At 38.3% G+C, this 20,369-nt stretch overlaps 1 protein-coding gene across 4 annotated transcripts in view; it reads left to right on the plus strand.

Annotated features, from left to right (window-relative positions):
• Positions 1 to 20,369, plus strand: part of CUX1 (cut like homeobox 1) — a 399,694-nt gene that overhangs the window by 329,673 nt on the left and 49,652 nt on the right. For 2 of the 4 annotated variants that reach the window (XM_074975049.1, XM_074975051.1), the window contains 3 exons: positions 150 to 338; positions 5,530 to 5,794; positions 10,675 to 14,159. The exons of 1 other annotated variant lie outside the window; for it this stretch is intronic. In XM_074975049.1, coding sequence (XP_074831150.1) covers positions 150 to 338; positions 5,530 to 5,794; positions 10,675 to 11,392 — 1,172 coding nt within the window. In that variant the 3' untranslated portion in view covers positions 11,393 to 14,159. Of the gene's footprint in view, positions 1 to 149; positions 339 to 5,529; positions 5,795 to 10,674; positions 14,162 to 20,369 lie in introns of those variants that run through there. One more of the 4 variants, XM_074975050.1, reaches the window with a different exon arrangement.

The raw sequence follows: 20,369 nt of genomic DNA on the forward strand, positions 1-20,369 counted from the left end.
ATTATATATACCAGAGCTCTGCTACTCCTTCAAAGAATTTGGTCCCCTTCCACCTTCTAGCCTTTCTTTTGCATTGTTTTCTTCTGTCTTTTTAGTTTAGTTTTGCCTCTTAGCTGAATGAATACCTTTCAGTTTTGATTTCTTATTAGGTCAGCGTTTGTTTGGGGAGACAATCCTAGGGCTAACACAAGGCTCAGTCTCAGACCTTCTGGCTCGCCCAAAGCCCTGGCACAAATTGAGTTTGAAGGGACGGGAGCCCTTTGTCCGCATGCAGCTGTGGCTAAATGATCCCAACAATGTGGAGAAATTGATGGATATGAAGCGAATGGAGAAAAAAGGTAATTTGCAGCTGATTGCAGATGCATATTTTTTATTATTTCAAATGGGACTTTTTTTTTTTTAAATTACCCATGAGTATTATATAGGTCATATTGATCCAGCATTATTGAAGGGTATGAAAAGGGCTTCACAGCATCTTTCTGTTTGCCAGACTTGACGCTAGCTTTGCTTTTTTTATATATCTCCAGGGAAAAAGAACCCACCCTGAATTCCCAGTGCCAGGAAGCCATTGCTAGATTCACTGTAGAATTAATTACTACTACCCTAATGCATCAGTGATAACTTGCCTTACCAAATGAGAAACGTGAGAATGGGAACTGGCTCAGGATTTTCATTACTAGGACCACACCCAGTCACAGACATTGGGATGGAGGGAGTAAGCAGTGATTCCTGAGGGAACTTCTTGCTGGTCTAACACTGGAGATCACTAGGAGGAAAGATAAATGTAGTGATTTAAAATGATTCTATGAGATGCATTTGTATCATTTAATTTAGTATGTTTTGTGTTTCTGGTTTTGTTCAAATGAACTCCCCTCATCTGCTTAGATCAAAAACATTTATCTATTAGGCCTCTAAATAGTTATCTACAATTTTATTGTGGAACATGTCCTGTGAATTTCAGATCCTTCTCTTTATTTTGAATCCATTGCTGAGAAATAGCAATTACAGAAATAGCCATTTTTTAGTATGAAAACGACCAGGAGTCCGGTGGCACCTTAAAGACTAAAAGATTTATTTGAGCATAAAAAACCCACAAAAGCTTATGCCCAAATAAATCTGTTAGTCTTTAAGGTGCCACCAGACTCCTTGTCATTTTTGTGGATACAGACTAACACAGCTACCCCTCTGATACTTAACACCTTTTAGTATGATCACATAATTCTACAACACAGAAGCTCCAGATGCTGACTTCTAGCAGCAGTTAGCTGAGTGCAGAATTGTGTACATTCCGGCTAGTTATCCTGGATGATGATAGTGCACCTCTGCATTAAAGTGCTACTGTTGACTGATTTCACAATAACACTAACATGTCATGAAGAATTTTTGTGGTTATACTGAAAATTGCAGTTAAGGGGGCTTACAGAGCTCGTAGTCTCCTGTTGAAAGTGAATAAGAGAAACAAATCTCTGCTACAGTAACTTCTGGTAGTACCACAATGCAATATCTCCTCAGAAATTGCATGAGGTCTTCCACTGGGAGCAGAATCCTCTCAGGTTTCCCACTTAGCACTGTAAACTAAAGGGAGCTGAGATGGCTTCTGCTGCATTAGAAACAGAGCAAAAATAAATGGGCCAAATAACTAGATTTTTAACATTCCTAAGAGATCATCCTATACAATGTTGAATAAAACAAAATAAAAAATAATGAAAAAGTAACACCGACAGCCTCCTTCGGAAATGAGTTTCTGCACCGTATTTTTATCGAAGTCCCATGCAATACATATGCTGTGGGAAGGAACCTGTGCCTGAGTAAAGATACGGTGTAAATTGTTTGAGGGCCTCAGCGGAGCTCCTGAACTATGTAAGTGCTGTCCTGGTAGCAGAGCACTGGGAGTGAGCTCACTCCAGAGTTCTCTCTTGCAGCTAAGTGTCCTGTTGTTCAACCATTTAAATTACCCTGGAACCACATCAACAATGTACCTTTCCATTCAGGTAATGTCAGTGAAAGAACATTGCAGTGGTTTCTCTTGCCAGTGAAACGTTACTACCAATTACTCCTCTGCCACATTTTATCAGAGGAATAAATTGACAGTTATGCTCATTTCACCTTTACCATCATCTTCTCCCCCCCGCTCCCCCCCAGCTTGAAACTTATGCTATGAAAGCCCTATATAAACAGTTCAGCAGATTTCTACCATATGTTAAATCAACTTTTAGGAGGGGTCTTCAGACCCACCAAGATCAGACTCCTTCCCCCAACTTCCCTTACTCTGAATAATTAGCTTCTACGGCATATGGCACCCCACTGTGGATGCTGCTGGAAACATTGCACTCCCCAGTGAATAGTGCTGAAGCCTCCTGACAGGAGAAATGTTAATTCTCTATATTTCCTCATCATTTCATTTGTAATAAGCTTGTTCAATACCGGGGAGGATAAGAATTCTATTTTAAAAGGGCTCTGTTTTACCCCAGTCGGCAGGCCTCTATGCTGTTGGGTGGTGGGTGTGCCACTTCCAGCCGAGTGCATGCTGGGGAGACTCGTCAAGGGAACATGGCAGTGCTGGGTCTACAACAACAGCAATGAAAAAGGGGGTAAAATCCTCAAACAGAACTGGGCCCAACACCAAGGATCCAAGTCCAAACCTTCCCAAGGACTGGATTTAGGAAGTGAGTTTGGTCATTATGAAGTAGTGGCTAATGGAAAAGTTCAAAACTGTATCCAAAACCAAATTCCTCCAAAACTCAGGGATGTTTGTAACTTGCCTTTTGATTTGAGTCTCTCTTTATTTGAAAATGTGCTGAAATCTCCCCTGACGTTGTGTATATTCAAAGATTGTTTAAAATAATATTTGCAAATCCTCTTTAAAGCATCTAGAGTGCTTCATACAGAGCACATAGCTAGTAATCTGGTTCAGCACACTGACAGATGGCATAATATGTGACCTTGAACCAGTGGAGCGATAGTCAGATAACCTGATCTGGATGAAAAAATATCAACTGGTGGATGTTGTGGTTTTTTTGCAGTCGGGTTCCCTGTAAGTCGTCATTGTTTCTTTATTCCAGTCTCATGAAAGATACAGACATTAGCAGTTCTTGCTTCATAGTGACAGCACTGAGAGTTTGGGCAGGTCTGCACTTGGATGGAACACCTCCCAGGAAAGTCTAGTTCTCCAGGAAGTGGTGCTCATCCTCTTGAGTTTGGCCTGAGCTCTTGTCCCAGAATGAAGATTGAAAACTCTGTGTTGCTGGAGGTGCCATCTTTTGGCTGTTTAATGAGTGGTCAGAATCTCTTATCTAAGATCTTTTTGAATAAGAGGAGGGTGTTAAGCCCAGTGACCTGACCAAATTCTGGCAGCTTCAGTTGGATATAGCACAAATTTTTTACATTTTTAATTAGATGTGCTGTTCTCCTTCATGTTGTCTCCTAAATTACTGGGTAGTGTTGCAGTGCTCTAATGAGCAAATACCATTCTTCACCCTTGTTTTGGCTGTTACAGTGGTGAATGAAGGGAGCCCTGTGTCTAGTTTGTGTATCAGTAGAAGTTTGTAAAACACTTTAATCTCAAAAGACTCCAAAGACCTTTTATAAATGTAAGGTATCATTTTCGTCATATTAATTACTAGCATTACAAGTTGTAGCATTTAGCTGCACCTCAGGGGCTGCAGAGGTAGGGCCCCATATGTTGTTTACCACTAACTGCTTCCCATTTTCCCCACTGGTTGAAACTTCCTATATAGCTTTGGTTGATTGGAATAACCTTTAAAAATAACTTTCTTATATAAACAATGTGGGTGAGGGAGACCATATCTTTTATTGGATCAACTTCTGTTGGTGAGGGAGACAAGCTTCTGAGCCACTCTCAGGTCCCGAAGAAGAGCTTTGTGTGGCTCGAAAGCTTGTCTCTCTCACCAACAGAAGTTGGTCCAGTAAAAGATACTACCTCACCCATCTTCTCTCCAATATCCTAGGACTGACATGGCTACAACTACAACTAACTTTCTTAAATGGGTGCAGGACTATACATGACATGGCAGAGTGATGGATAATGAGGTTCTTACATTCTGTTCCATACCAGCGATCCAACAGGCAAGACGACATATTCAGGAAAAATAAAATGCAGGCAGTTCAGGTACCCAGGAAGGTTATACACTATGTTCAGAATTCACTTGGATACTCCTGTGACAGTGTGTAACAGTCCCACTAGATCCACCACCAGTGTAGATGGTGAAATGACAAAGCAGAGCTGGACACTAAAGGCCCAGGCAGTCCTGCAGAGGGAAAAAAGGGTACTCTATTAAAGCAGCTCCCTGGTACTATAAGGAGGGTGAGCTCTATACCCAGAAAACTTGAGTTGTAGCTCAAGGTAGCCTGTTTCTGTTCATGTAAAAGTCTTTTGTATTTTTTTTTATCATCATCTATGCATCCTATTCCTGAAGATAAAACCTATGGTAAAGAAATTCATTTCATGAAAGGCTTTGTTGGTGGCTCAGGTGACCTACTTCACTAGCTTCCAAATCTCTATGGCATGAGTCTGTGCTCCAAATGATTTTTATATATAAATATAATTTAAAAGATATTTATCAGGCCACTGCAACATTCTATTGATCAAGTTAATCTGGAAGTGCTTTTTTCTCACTGCAAGGGAATGGCCTCCTCGACAATGCTCTTGCATGACTCTGATCCCATCTCCCTCCACCCAGTGCAAGTCAATCAAGGCAATGACATCATTAGCCAAATCTCTTTTCTCAATGAACTTAACAGGATGGTCCATCACCACCTCACCCCATGAGGATGAAGGAGCCTAATGGAGTTGCTCAGATTCCCATCACTGACCTAACTGAGCTAACTGTTCACAGCAGCAGTACCCATCAAATTGTATTGTAAAAGAATCTTGCTTAAAGGAAGGGGCTGTTGGTTGTTTTTCTTTTTTATAACTTGTTTCCAGTGTATGCATCTGAGACAAGATCTGTAGGAATAAGCAACAAACCTCTGAACTGTTCCTTAGGGCTGAGGCAAAATTGTCAGGATTCCACAGGTTCCAAGTGCCATCTTGTGTTGGAACATGGTTGTGATTTCAGCTTTTATCAGCTACTGTAGTTTAAATATAATCCAGTAGGAAGCTTTAAATACCAAGAAGCACAGAATATTTCAGTTGCAGTGCAGCGTAAGTGTCTTAACGGAATGTATATGTTAAAATGTCATACTCATAAAATACTCAGACTTTTGTTGAGTAACATTAGAACTATGCGCCACACTTAACTTCTTATGTTCATTATTTGTCTCACATATTCACCAATGGGGTGGGAAACTTAGAAAGGTTTATGGTCAGTTTGTGCTCTCTTCCCTGCCACCTCTGCCTTCTCTTGCAGTCTCTTTCGGATCCACGCCAGAATTCATTTCCTGTTCCTTCCTGCTCTGTCCTCCCAGCATGCACACCCCCCGAGCTCACAATTTGGGATCTTTGCATTTACTCTGCAGTTCTTATATTTGGTGACTTTATATTTACATGGTTCTGTATTTCTCTTTCAGCCTACATGAAACGACGGCACAGCTCAGTTAGTGACAGTCAACCTTGTGAGCCCTCTTCAGTTGGAATAGACTATAGCCAGGGAGCCAGCCCACAGCCACAGCATCAGCTAAAGAAACCACGAGTAGTGCTGGCACCAGAAGAGAAAGAAGCTCTAAAACGAGCATATCAGCAAAAGCCATACCCATCGCCAAAAACAATTGAGGAACTCGCTACACAGCTCAACTTGAAAACCAGCACAGTGATCAACTGGTTCCACAATTACAGGTACAGTACATGTCCCACGCAGCATCTCCAGTGAGCACAGTATATACTCTAGCCATAAAAGGCTGTTTATTTCTATCTGCCTTAACTAGTGCTGGGCAGTGATACAGAAGGGACTGTCTCATTAGCAAGGAGTTTATAGTAGTAATGATAGTGCAAACAGTATATGCCAGTTTTAAAATAATTCCTGGGGAATAAAAATACCCACATATTGACTTAATAAATAGTTCTTGTGTGTGTGTGAAATCCTGCATTTTGATTTGATACGTCAGAGTGGGACTTTAAACTAAAAGGGTCCACAGTCGTGGGATATTTATAATTCATATTATAATCTACTAAATAGTGTGTGTACTACTGCCCTATATTGGATGGAATCGGACCTATGACAAGAGAACAGTTATTACAGTGCTGAAAATTAAGAGATTTTCCTTTAGCTCAAGATATAGAGACCTGTGATTTGGGACCAGGAGAATGTGTTCCGTCTCCAGGAAGTTCCAAATGGCCATGTTGTGCGGCCTAGTGACAATCATGATATCTGAGGTGGCTGCAAATTTATTACACTATTATGATAAATCCTTGATGCCAAGAGTCACCCTGAAATGAAAAGAGACTGGAGTCTCAGTTTAATCCCTTGTTTCCATTAAAAGGAACCACAAGTTGGGTGCGTTGAGTAGTTTCTGATTACTAAAGACTCAGTGCTTGACCAGCATATGAGAAGTAGAAGGAATTGGATAAACACACTCAGTTTCTGTCTGAAGGGAATTGATCAGGAATCCTCATCATTTTAACACACTTTTGTCCCAGAAATTGGCAGTGATCAATATAACAGTTATAATTTGAGAGGTAGAAGAAAACATACAAGCCTCAGTCCCTTGCTTTCTGAACCAAGAGTCCCTGATTATCAGAAGACAGTTTAAAAAACCTGAACAAACAATTCACATTTTAAAAGATTTCTCCCTCTAAGCTCCTCTCTACCACTTCCGAGGCCACTATGGACACAGAAAAAGACTCCTTGTTAATGACAGAGCTAAGAAATAGAACACACAGTAGTAGGCGAAGGAAAATAACAAATATAGTCACCAGTAGGTGGTAACATTTCTACTCTGTCATATTGACTTGTACTTAAATTTGATTTGTGTGCGCTGCAAATACTGCATCTTAAAGTTCTGCAAATACAGACAACTATTCCCTTTCTCACTTATAGCAATTATACACAAGTTGGAGTGTAATGCCTGTGTAAATATGTTCCCTTCAGCCTGACAGCAAAATGTGCTGTTCTCACTTATACAGATGAATGAGTGTAATCTGGTGACGTGTTATCTTCCTCATTATCATGAGGTCTTCTGTTAGGCACATTGTGAGAGAGCACAACAAGTCATGATCGATCAGCACATTTAGCCACACCAAGCTATACGTTAATTCAGAATACTCCTGCTGTTATAGACAAAGTAAAATATGTACAAGCGAGGCAGCAACATACTCTAATGGTTGGAATACAGGGCATGGAATCGGGAATTCGGGTTCTAGTCCCAGCACTTACTGATTTGTTGTGTGATCGTGAGCAAGTCATTTATGGCCTGATTGAAGTCAGTGGGATTTTTTGAGTGCTCAGCACCTCTGAAAATCAAGCCATGGACTACTATTTTGTGCCTCAGTTTCACCATCTGAAAAATAAGAATATTAACAATTAATAATGTGAACTTTAAATAATGTCTGTGAAATGATTCTAGAGCCTCAGCATAAAGGTGCTCTATAAATGTGAGGTATCACTATTTTTATTATTTATTAATATATACAAGGTGGTACAAGAAATGAATTCATGGAACTGAAGAGGGTTCCCTTTCTAACTATAAGGAATCTTGAAAGATAAGAATGTGTTGTTTGTCGTACTTTAAAGGCGTCAAGAGCCCATTTTCAATTTTAGCTTGCATTGTGGGTTTTATATCTCCCATACAACTTATTTTGATACAACTGCTGTCTGTCCCATTACAAGCCGTAGTGTACTGTTCCTCTTGAATTTGATACCTTTTTCTTAATGTCCATAATGTCATGGATTCGGGGCCTCAGGAATCTTGTTACTGCAGTGCTTATACTTTGGGTATATGGCTAATGCCATACGTTCCACAAACTGTTGCTGCATTAGAATATGCCCTCACATCCATCTTTGTGTAAAGAATGTGTGTTGGCACGTATGTGTCACAGCAAGAGGCACTGTGGAAATACCTGAGAGAGAGAGAGAATTTCGCTTTGAAATATAAATATTCAGAAAAGATTTCATTGTATCCACAAACACATCTAAACCTTTTTGTTTGTTTCCAGAGCTCAAGACTCAGCACATATATAAGAATAATATACATCTGAGTGTATTTTTTTGCATTATAGAAGCTTCCAGAGGCCCCTTTTGAAATTGGGACCCCATTGTGTTAGAAGCGGTAACAAATACATGTTAAGAGACGGTCCCTGCCTCAAATGACTTACATTCTAAATAGTAGGACAGACAAAGGGTGAAAGAAAGGAAGTAGTATTAACCCCATTTTACAAATGGGAAATTGAGGCACAGGGATTAAGTGACTTGTTCAAGGTCACCTAGAGAGCCTTTGGTAGAGGTAACAATTAAACCCTGTTCTCTTAAATTCCAGTCCAGTGCTATTAAATTTTTAAACTCCATTCAACTTAATTTATAAAAGTTGTGGGAAACATCACTATATTAAATGTCTATGTATGATACTGGAAATTGTGCAAAGACATGTACAATGAACTCAAGCACAATCCCCAGGATAGCCTCATATTTTGAATAACACTGAAGAATGTCTTCAGGGTGTGGTTGATTTAGTGGTATTCAGCTTCCACTGATAGGTACTTTCTGTCCAGAATTTCCTAGCTGCTGGCACCAGTTCCTGTTTATTGTACAGACTTTGTCTCCTAGTTAATTTAGTGCTTTATTGACTTCCAGACCTAGTGTGTTGGGGATCAATTCCAGGGATTTGCACATCCATCAAACAAGCCCATACTAAACAGAGCTGTGGCCAAATGTTCAATGAGCATGCTGTGATTCACTTTCTTAAGTGGAACTGTGGTATTTTAAATGACATTTCTTAGGTGGGCAGACACGAAGTTATCCGTTTCCTTCTCCTGACTCAGTGAGCACCCCAGGAGCAGTGTGCTTTGGATCACTGCCTATAAAGGGAGATTTATAAGAAGTAAATAAAGCCTAGTAATAAACATAAAATGCATAGATGTAATGTTAATAGCAAATTAATATTAGTACCTGTGGTCCCCGGTCCTGAAAAAAGCCATGTCAGCAGTTCCTGCCGAAGTACTGTACTGTCTCTGAAGCAAGTCAGTAATGTCATTCGCTTCAAACACACAGCAGACATTCCAGCAGTGTTCTGTTGCTGGTCTGTGTTCTTCCCAGTGTACATTAGTTCCTGCGAGAAATTTAAGTTTCTATTGAAAACTTGCCACAAACATGAAGAGGGTTTTTCATCTGTGACTTGAAAGACAAGGCAGCGCTTCATTAAAACCAGTGGTATTTTTCTTTTTTGACAAAGTTTTCTCTAAATTGTTACTGTGTCTACACTATTCCTGCGCTAAGGTTCTTTCTTCTTGTTATATAGGAACATGGGGCGTACCTTGCAGTATAATGTACAGAGGTCATAAACAATTATATTAATCACAGTCGAATTACGATTATATAATTGATTTAGTATCAAGGCTAAGTAAAACCCCAGGCCACCCATCATTTCATTTCCCTATGTGATCCAGGACATTGGGAAACTCCTTATGGGAGGCTCAAATAAAATGACATGTACATTGCTGGGTGATTTTTACACACTTAATGTTGTAGGAAGCACAAAGTTGAACATTAGGTAACTTTTACCCATATGTGGAGTGCATTAATTCCCTAGAAGTGCACTGCCTGTCATGTGACTATTAATGTTCTGAAATTAAATTTATAAATAAAAAATAAGGCAGAAGTCACATTGGGCTCATAGACTGAAAACCAGTCAGAAAGCTGCACTGCCCTAAAGTCGATTCAGAAGTATATTCTTACTTTTGATCAGGGTTTCCTGTTTGTAATAATTATTTTTTCTGGTTTTTGTTTAATTTTAGGCAAAGTCATGGCTAATTTTTAGGAGTAGAAATCAAAATGTTATTGGTGTTTATAAATTGTTTCCCCTCTAATTATATATTAAAAAAATCCCTTCTGAATTCCTGTGCCCTCATCAGAGAGGAATCTTTTTAGGTTCTTCAGGAACCCTTTGAAGCTTCATGCTCTCAGAAGTGAGATTCCAGTGAGAATGGGAGATCTTTATGAGCTTGTCTCTTGATCCCCTTTATAAACCACGTATGACCCTGTAAAATTGGAAATGTCAGCATGTGCGTAACTTGGATTAAAGTTCTCCTAAAGCAACAAGTATTGTTTTAACTAAACTAGAAAGTCTATTTATGATTTAACACACTGTCATTCTAGAACAATTCTGTTACCTGCACGAAAGTTAAATTTACACTGTTTGCATAGAGTGTGAGGTAATTATTGAACTGAACAGTCGGAAGGAATCAGATTTACAACAATTATATATGCAGTGGTGTTGTAGCCGTGTTGGTTCCAGGATATTAGAGAGACAAAGTGAGTGAGGTAATATCTTTTATTGGATCAACGTCTCTTTAAATCTCTTAAATTTTGGCATGTTGTGAGTATTACCCAAAGTAAAAATGGGGTGCAAATCAAAACCCAGATCCAGACATCCCCTTTCTCTTCCTGCTGCACTTTGGGAGAGTTTCTATATGGATATGGACTTTGTAAGTTGGACCATATTACTGTGGTCTATGATTATGAATGGCTAGCACCAAATTTATCGTTCTGTTGTCGTGTCTTCTAGATCTCGCATCCGTCGAGAGCTGTTCATTGAAGAAATCCAAGCAGGAAGTCAGAGCCAGGCTGGATCAAGTGACTCTCCTTCAGCCAGAAGCAGCAGGGCGGTTCACAGCTCTGAGGGAGACAGTTGTGATGGTGTGGACACAGAAGGCCCACCTGAAGGAAAGCAAAGTGGTCTGGAGGCGGAGGAGTACAGCAATGCAACCACAAAGTCTCAGGGAGGGCAAGCAGAGTCGGCTTTTGAAGCGGGGGAAGAGGTACCACAAGATGCCAGAACATCAGAGAAAACAGAGTCTTTCCATTTGGGAATGGAGAGCCTGGAGGATACTGATGATGAGGGTAGGCTCAAAGCACCACGTCAGAGTTCTCCGCCAGGGTCTCAAAGTTCAGGAGAAACTCTGGAGACAATGCCAAACTCTGCTACAGAAGAGGATGCCTCTACCTCAGCTGCCTCCACCTCAGTCCTTACAGGGGAGAGCTCCTTCAAGTCAAAAGAAAGTTCCGAGAAAATGTTGAGTGTGCCAAGTACAAGTTCCACATTGGCTGCAGGCTCACAGAAAGCCAACTCTATTCAGAGTTTATTCAGCTTTTCCGAGGCAGCAAGGTCCAAGAACACGCGGGACAACACCTTGAGGAGAAAGAAAGCAGCAAACTTGAACAACATAATACACCGTTTAGAGAAGGCCGCTAGTCGAGAAGAGCCCGTCGAATGGGAGTTTTGAGATTAAACTCACCCAACTCTAGAGAGCTGGGAAAGTTAAACTGGACCTCTACTGGTTTTATTGTGTTGCGCACTTACCGCCCTGCAGGCCACAGGGCAAAAACGCCATAGGCCAAGGTGCATATAGAAAACAAAAGGAGCGTTAAGCCCAATTTATGTTTGTGTTTTCAAGGAAGAAAACTGAAATGTGTGGTCAAGCTTTTTTGTACCCTGAAGTGTTTTTATTAATGCCCTAAGTGATTTCCACAATTTCTGGAATAACTCATACAGCTTTGCCTTGTGCCCTCCTCTTTGGTGTGGGCTTTAAAAAAACAAAAACATAAAAAAAAATCAAACCCACATATTTAAAGGGGGCTTTTTATCTGCCATCTAATGGCTACAGAGCGATAATACACTATTATCTTCTTAAACCAGGAAAAAAGGGGAGATTTTTCAAAAAGGAAAAATAAAAAGTTTTTTGTAGCTGTTCAGTTGCCACTAAGAGATTGCACAGTCAACCGACTCTAAACACACTAGTTTGGATTCCTAAATATTTTCAAGAAAAGAAAAGAATCGTGTTGTTTGAAACTTTGAATTAAAAAAAAAACACATTTACTCCACATATTTTTTAACAAAACAAAAAAAGTCACATCAGGAAAATATCTTAATTTGTGGTAGCTGACTTAGTGTTTTCTTGTAAGTGAAATAGAATATTGACACGTAGTGCACATTGTTTCATAGCTTTAACTGATTCTGGTCTTTTGCAGACCAGAATTTGTTTAATACACTCCATTTTAGGCCAAATCAGGACAAAAAAAAAAATCTGAATCTAGGTATTTTATAATCTGCTTTTTAACCTCTAACCACAGAGCACGCTGATCAGACCTCATATCCAGGAGGTTTAGGAGACAACTTAGAATAGCATGTACTTGATCATTTCATTTGAATTGTGGTATATCTAGTACCTTTTTGTTAAAGAAAGAGAAATGAAAAAAGTTGGCCAGTAACATTTCAGCCTGCAGCTCTGGGGACATATTTTACAACCTGTAGCATTCAACTAACCTGAAATCAGTTAAAGTTTCATTTACATGTGTAACAGATGTCACACACCACGAAGAAGGAATTGGGCCTGCCTCAGATGAAGAGATGTCTTCCTCCAATAGGTAGCCATTTACTGACTCTCTTCCCACCACAAGCACTGATTTAAATGTTTTAGTTTGTGGGAAGTTTGTTTGTGTAGAAAAAGAATACATTGCAGGTATCAGATGGGCTGTGACCAAGATGTAAATAGCCCAAACTCCAAACCAAAATATTCATGCTCTTGAATCCCAGTCCAGACTATTCCGCCCTTCAGAAATGTAGCCTCTTCAGATTATTTTGTGCACAGCGTAAAACTTTTGATCAAAGTACAAATCAAATTCTCACTTGTCTCTGACTCCTCCTGTTGTCTATATGTATATGCGTGAGCATAGAGGTGTGTGGAAGGATGTGTGTGCGTGAGTGTGTGCGTGCAATTTTATACGTCTGTGTATTTTCTTATGTACTTGTGCACACATAGAGTGCATTACTGCCACCTTTTTTCAATAAGCTGTTTTATCAGTTATGGCTTCTACAAGTTTGCTAATTTAGACTCCTTTATTGCCATATCTTTAAAACTAACAATAGATGATTTCGGTATATATATATATATTTTTTTTTGCTTATTTATAGGTGCTGTATTTTATTATCTGATTGTTAGGAAGGGATGAAAGGGGGCAAATATTCTTTAGAGGGATAGACTGCCGGCAGTATTGGGTATAATTTACAAGATGTAGTTGTCATACTGTATATTATTGATTGAAGACTTTTTGACCGTATTGTGTATCATTGAAACCTTTGTCTTAGGTCAGCATCTTTTGATGACACTTTAATGGTGCATTCATTACTTTTTAAGTTTAATTAATTTTACTTTTTTGATTTTGGGGGGTGGGGAGAGGAGTTCCAATTTTAAAGGTATGCTCCCAATATTACACCTCAGTGTGCTTGTATTAATTAATTAGTAGGACTTTGACTGTACGATGTGAACCCACATTTCTTGCATGATGTTTTAGAAATTATGTATTTCATTTACTGTCTCAACGTGCAACAGCAGCACTTAGTTCAAGTTTTCACAAATTAAGAGTCACTACACTAAAAAAAAAAAAAAATAGCCTTTTCATGAACACGAAAAGAAGGCTCTAGGAGGCTGAAAGGCAGAGATTTATTTAACTGTTTTTACTGTTACAGTCATTTCAAATTACCTGCTTGGGTAACCAGAGATTTAGCTTGTGGTGCACAACTCAAATTTGATAAACAGAGACAGCAACTGGCCCTTTCTGTGGTGAGCGAAGACAAAATTTGGAACATGTGATCGCACCATCTAGAATCACTGTGACTTCTTTATAGGGACATAAAGTTTGGCTGAGAAAACTTCCAGCAAACGACATAGTAAATCAAAACATTACCATTAGAAATCTTCTGTTCACCACAGTGTCTCCTTACAAGCAAATGTTTTGATTTGATTTATAAAACACAACTCTGTTTATGAATGTGTGTCCCATTCAAATATATGTACCTGAACATGAGTAATAACAAAATATAAACATCTTCAGTTCAGCCAAGAGACAGAACTTTTAATTTTCTTACATTTTCTTGATATTTTCTTACATTCTAACTTAATCAGTTTCCTTTGTTTACTTTAGAACAATATATTTGCCATGTGTTGCCACCCTCTGTTTCTGTCAGGTTGAGATCTGGGTGCTTGATGCAGTCAAGTGGTTAAATTTTGCTTGCTTGTAGGGTTTTTTTTTTTCCTTCTATTTATTATTTTGCTTAATTAAGGTCCCCAGACCTGTTGTGGAATAAGTGTGTGTCTTTATTGCATTCAATAATGCTTACTGAGAGCTGTCACTGAAAGCAAAATTTTATTTACAGCATGAACCCAAATGCAGCATTAAGGGTTAATCTCTCTTCTTGATAAGCAATACTTAAGTGCCTTCAAAAGTATCCTTTTTGTTCTTTCGTTTTGTAGTTTTCAGGTTTCTGCTAATTACATTAGAGGAGCCAAACACTCAAAAGTGTCTGCTTATTTTTGTTAATGCTATGTCAGTTTTCAAAAAGCGTATTTGTAGCTCTCTTGTAGAGGATGTGTTTCCTTTATAACACTAACAGTTAATTGTAAACTCCATTATACCACTTACAATGCATAGAATTTTGTTGAATGAAGACAGCATTCATAAGTCACCCCATTCTGCCAAGGGTTGTCATCAGTATTTATTGTAAAATTAGTCAGATAAAATGCTCTTGGTATTCCCTATATTTTGGCACTTTATTAATGCTTTAGTTCCTTTTGTCATTTCATGCATAATGTCATAGGTAAAAAGTATGTAAAACTATTAGAATGCCATTGGGATGACTCCAGACTTCCAATTAGGAATCACGTTCAGTTCTTTGACAGATACCTTACCTTACTCTCCTGTTTGGAGATTTTTTTCCTTACTAGTTTTCCAAATTGGCAAGACCTCCCTGGTTGAAAAAGGGTTAAATTGCATCTGTGGTGAATGATTTTTAGCTATATTTCTTCATGCTAATGAAGTATGTTTGAAATTAATGTTAGGAAAATTAGTATTACACTCCTAGTCTTCATTACTTCATAAACAGCTACTGGAGAAGTAATGTAAAAAGAGTTGGACTCTTCAATGCTTTTCAGTCATTGATTAGTTGAGAGTAACAAAGGTGAAAGGTGGTATAAGGTGCCGCGTGTTCAACATGTGGGGCTGTTCTCTATGCATAATTGTTTTATAGAGTTACAAAGACTGAAAAGCGAGCACTTGCTGCAGGCATGCTGTTCAGTACTTTTCCAGATAGATAAACGTGCATATATGTCTCTAGCATTACAGGTTTTCTGCAGACTGTTTCCATTTTTATGTTCTTTAAAAGCATTTTTTAAAAACCTTTGTTTCTGTTTACAGTTCAGACTTTCTCTAAAGCAATGGAGGGATAGGCCTCAGGCTGTTTTAACCAATATTTTTATCTCTGGATGGGTAGTGCAAAAAGGAGAGGACAATACTGAGATTTAACTAAGTGTGATGGTCTCTTTTATTATTGTGTTAATGGAGAGCGGATGAAGCATGCCTGTTGATTATAATTGTTCCATTTTTATAAATACAATTTCCTTTATCCATGGAATCACAAGATTTTCTTACTGATAACAAAACCCTTTTTCTTTTGTTAAAGTAGCTATTGAATGCCATGGAACTCAATCATTTTAGTTTAGCTTGCACTCCTGCAAAATTTATAAATAGACTTTGTGGGTAGAGTCACTCCTTAAGGAGCCTTGCATTGGTGTGTTCTATCCATATCATCTGTCAAATGAGCTGTTTAATAATAAGCTCTTTACTAGAATAAGATATCTCTAAAAGTAAAAATCGCATGCCTTTCTCATTAGCTAAGAGCAGGTTTCAGAGTAACAGCCGTGTTAGTCTGTATTCGCAAAAAGAAAAGGAGTACTTGTGGCACCTTAGAGACTAACCAATTTATTTGAGCATAAGCTTTCGTGAGCTACAGCTCACTTCATCGGATGCATCCGATGAAGTGAGCTGTAGCTCACAAAAGCTTATGCTCAAATAAATTGGTTAGTCTCTAAGGTGCCACAAGTACTCCTTTCCTATTAGCTAAGAGGTTTTTGCATTAATTTTTAACATAACCTTCATGTGGGGATGCTACAGAGAAGGGGTTAATGAACACTACAGAATTCTATGCAATATTCTCTAGTCCTCATTATTTTAAAATATTACCATTTTGCTATCTTTTAAAAGTGAAAACAGTGATCTAGAGGAAAAGTGCATCATCCCAGTGTTAGCTCAAGTGAAATTATAATGCTGATTAATTTAAATAAATTAGAGTTAGGGGAAAATCTGACAGAATAATGTGATAAATATGATAAAAAAAAAAGATAGCAGTCCCCACTAGCAATGCTGCAGTCCAGGGTCTGTCAGAGTTTCCATCTTAAAATCCCTAATTTCAAGGGTTTTAGAACTCTGCTATAAAATGAAAAAAATTGCTCTTGGCAAGAACTTGGTAGTTTAGAAATGGAAAAACATTTTGACCATATTTAAATTATAAAAATACCAAAAAAGTAATTGGTTTCAGATGCATTTTTGCACTTAAATCCAAAACAGCTTCCTCATTTAAACTGAAATGTCATTAGTAATACGGACTAATGCCTTTAGCGGGGTTGCTAAGAAATCAACAGTGTTATGTAGCAAAGTGATTCGATGCAAATACAATAAATAAATACATTCATAAAGATCTTTGACATGCAGATGGAGGGTCCATTTGTTCCTTCTCTTTTCTATCTTTGCTTTCCTTTTAAGCAAGTGAGTTCTTTAAATCATCTCTCTTGCTTATATTACAGCCCAGGTATATCTCTATGTATACTGGGTCTTAAAATCACTCCATATACGGTACTTGAGTTCCATAGGTTCTAATTCTGAGGATTTCATGGAGATCGTAAGAAAGAGAGAGGAACAAAAGGTGTCACTTGGTCTAAGGCCTAATCTTATGTCCATTCAAGTCAATGGAAAGTCTTTCCTTTGACTTCAGTATTTGTTCAGCCCCTAACAAGACAGGCTGCTTATATCTGATCTTCCACAGTTTAACTTATACAGACATAACAAGTGTAAAACACAGCATTCAGTTTAATTTACTATTATGCTAGGCCTTCCAGTTTCCATGGCACTTTCTGTGGTCCCTCTAGCCAAGCACTAACATGTTTTCCTCCATGTCATACATATAATCAAACAGTTTTAAATTAAAGAGCCTGTAAAAAAAATTCTGTATAAATACAAGATTTTCAAAAAGTACCAAACAACTTAAAATATAACTCCAAATTACTTTAAATAATGAAAATAAACATGAGCCTGGGAGAGCAGGGTTCCATTCTTGGCTCCGTCATTGTGGTGACCATGGCCAAGTCACTGCCTCTCTGTGCCTCAGTTTCCCCATCACTAAAATGGGGATCGTGATACTGACCTCTTTTGTAAAGTGCTTTGAGATCTATGGATGAAAAGTACTATATGAGAGTTTGGTATGTATTATTCATCAAAAATTGTTTTATTTTCCTTCCCTATTCATTTTTATGGCTTTAATATAGTTAATATTGAATAAACCATGTATTAAATATATGTAACAATAGACTTTAAGAAAAATAAATCCATTGTTACCATATGTATCCAGGTACTTACTTTTATGGCCTTTATCACCCCAGTATCTGAGCTGCTAAATTTTGTGTGTAATGCAATATGACATATCCTATTAATATACAATGATTAAAAGACCCTTCTTTGGGGAGGGTCAACTATAGGCTCCTGTAGTCCTTAAAAACCCAGTTAAGCCCTGAAAATACATCTTAAGTGGTGCTTTGGTTTTGTGATGACCCTCAGCACAGTGATGAATTTCACCTTGTTCTTTGGCATATGTGAAATAAATTATTTGGTCTCAGGTCAGTTCCTTGCAGAGAAGTGTTCACGTCCCAAAAATTAACCACACAACTTTTTACTAATTGGTACCCTTATTAGCATCCTCTGTAAAGGCCAAGAATTGATTGGCCATGGAGACCAAACACCCTTCTCGCCCCTTCTATGTCAGGCCCAAGGCACACTGACGCAGAGGGGGAAGCGTGCACTGCTGTACCTGTTGTGTGGGTAAAAAATGGACTTGAGTCACCAGGGTTGTCAGTTCATCACCATTCATGAGCATGTTCAGGCACAAAAATGTGTAGAAGGAACCATATCTACTTTAAAATTATGCTCTGATTATTTAATCTTTTATTTTTTGACCGATGTTTGCCAAAGGACAAGTTTTGCCATCATACAAGCATGCAACTCCCATTGACTTCAGTCGAAATAATGCGTGTCCAAGAGCACAATCTAGAGCTCTTTCTAGATTCTTTCTATTACTAAATCTGGTGACTTTGCTGTATCAGTTCAGTTTCTCTATTAAACTGAAACAGTCAAGTGAGCCCTGACCATATAAAAGTTAAATGACAAACAGTCATATTAGGAAACTACCATAAATACTAACTGCTGCCCCACTTCCCCCACTCCATCCATTAGAGGCATATCTATGGCTGTTCATTTTATTTTTGGAGATATTTGTACTACCAAGTAAAGTACTCATCCAAAGATCCACAGAAAGTGGAGAAGAATCCCAAGAATTTCCTGAAGTAATGGTGACAGGAGTTCTTCGCATAGTTACTGTGTAATTTTGTGGTAATGTTTGCAACAGCACAATCTTTCTATTGGTAACAATAATAATATGTTAATTGTGTTATCACCTTCTAGCTGTGCGGGTCAATAATATGCATTTTTTAAAGTTTTTAAACATGTATACTTACACTATTCCTGTTTGGAAAAGTTCCTAAATATGTAGCATATTTACAGTTTAGGCCTTAGTGGCTCAGTAAGGAATTGCTATAGTCTATCAGGTAAATTATATGCTTTGGGGCATGGGTGGATGGCAGGTTTAAAAATGTTATTTACATGCTAATGTGTATATTAATGCATAGAGTGCCATTTTCCCACTTGCTAGGCAAAATCCACGTTGCAAGAAAGTGACTGCAGGCTTTTGAGGGATCAGATTGTTTGACCATGCAGGTTTAAATAACATGAAAAATAAAAAGTTCACATTTAGAATACACAAAAATAATGTCAAGGGTCTGGCTGAAATGTACAAAAGCTAGATAATTTAGAACTAAAGATGAAATTTAGAACTAAAGATGAAACGTCCTAAACTCACCCTGTAACTGTGTGTAAATAAGTTTTGCTCTGATATGGGCTATCGGGAACCTCATGCACTAAGCACTCTTACATGTACAATATGAGCTGTTATGCTTACATACAGTATGGTCAGTTAAAGGGAGCAGCATTCCCTCCTTTACAAAAATGATTTTTATTTTGCAAACTCTGTATATTGGTAGGTTTTAAAAAAGGAAGAATTTTTCAGTAAACTAAACCAAGTGACAAATCAAAACCAGCAGTTCACCTCTGGTGCCCCTGCAGGCTGAAAATTCTACTTCTGAGGTGTATATGATTGAAATTTCACATTGTAAGTTCCTCACGGGACTTTGATTACTTTGAAGGAGCAATATATTTTTAAAAAACTAAGCATTTAACTGGCTTTATAAATCCAATCCTACATATGTGGAACTAAAAAAAAAATAGATCTCCATGTGTTATAAGACTGGTACTCAGTCAGGGTTCACTCTGCATTTCTCTGGCTTTTGTTAGTTTCCATTAGACCCTTACTGCTATTTTAATGTATTATTTGTGTGTGAATTGATTAGCTTTAAAAAAAAAAGTGTTTCCAAAGCACCTAGTTACCTCTGAATAGCGAGTATAATATATACAGTAAGTGTTCTAGGTAAACTAGCTTAAAGGAGGGCAGGTGAAGAATAAGCAACACGACTATATTGTGCTGTCGGGTGGGTTTTGTCTCTCCCCACTTTCCCCTCCATAAGAGGCTTCCATTCCTTTTTCATCCTCCCTGGGAATGAAGAAGGTCACAGATTTCCTGTTTGTTTGTTTATTCTTTGCGGGGGGATGTTTTTAGATTATTTTGAAATGTTTTTAGTTTAAGCAATATTATCACACAATTTCCTAGCAGTGTTTAGCCTGTACGTCTTTCATAAAACGTGCTGTTTATCAAACTCCCTGCAATCAGAAAGATACGGTGCCTTCTCTCCTCATCTCTTCCTCGAGAGTGACCTATAGCGCACAGTGACCTAGACGTCAGCACACGCAAAAGCCTACTTTTTATTTCCGAAAAAAAGACCAGTCAAGGCGCATTTCCGTAGCCCCGGGTTACTGGTCCCTTTGATAAAGAGCACTCAATACTACCGTGCATTTAAAGCTTTGTACAATAGAAGTTCTAGTTTTATATTTAGGAGCTAACACCCTGTACACCCAATGTAGGCAAATGTA

The sequence above is a fragment of the Natator depressus genome, chromosome 17 (genome assembly GCF_965152275.1).
Source record: "Natator depressus isolate rNatDep1 chromosome 17, rNatDep2.hap1, whole genome shotgun sequence".
In the NCBI taxonomy this organism is placed as follows: domain Eukaryota; kingdom Metazoa; phylum Chordata; order Testudines; family Cheloniidae; genus Natator; species Natator depressus.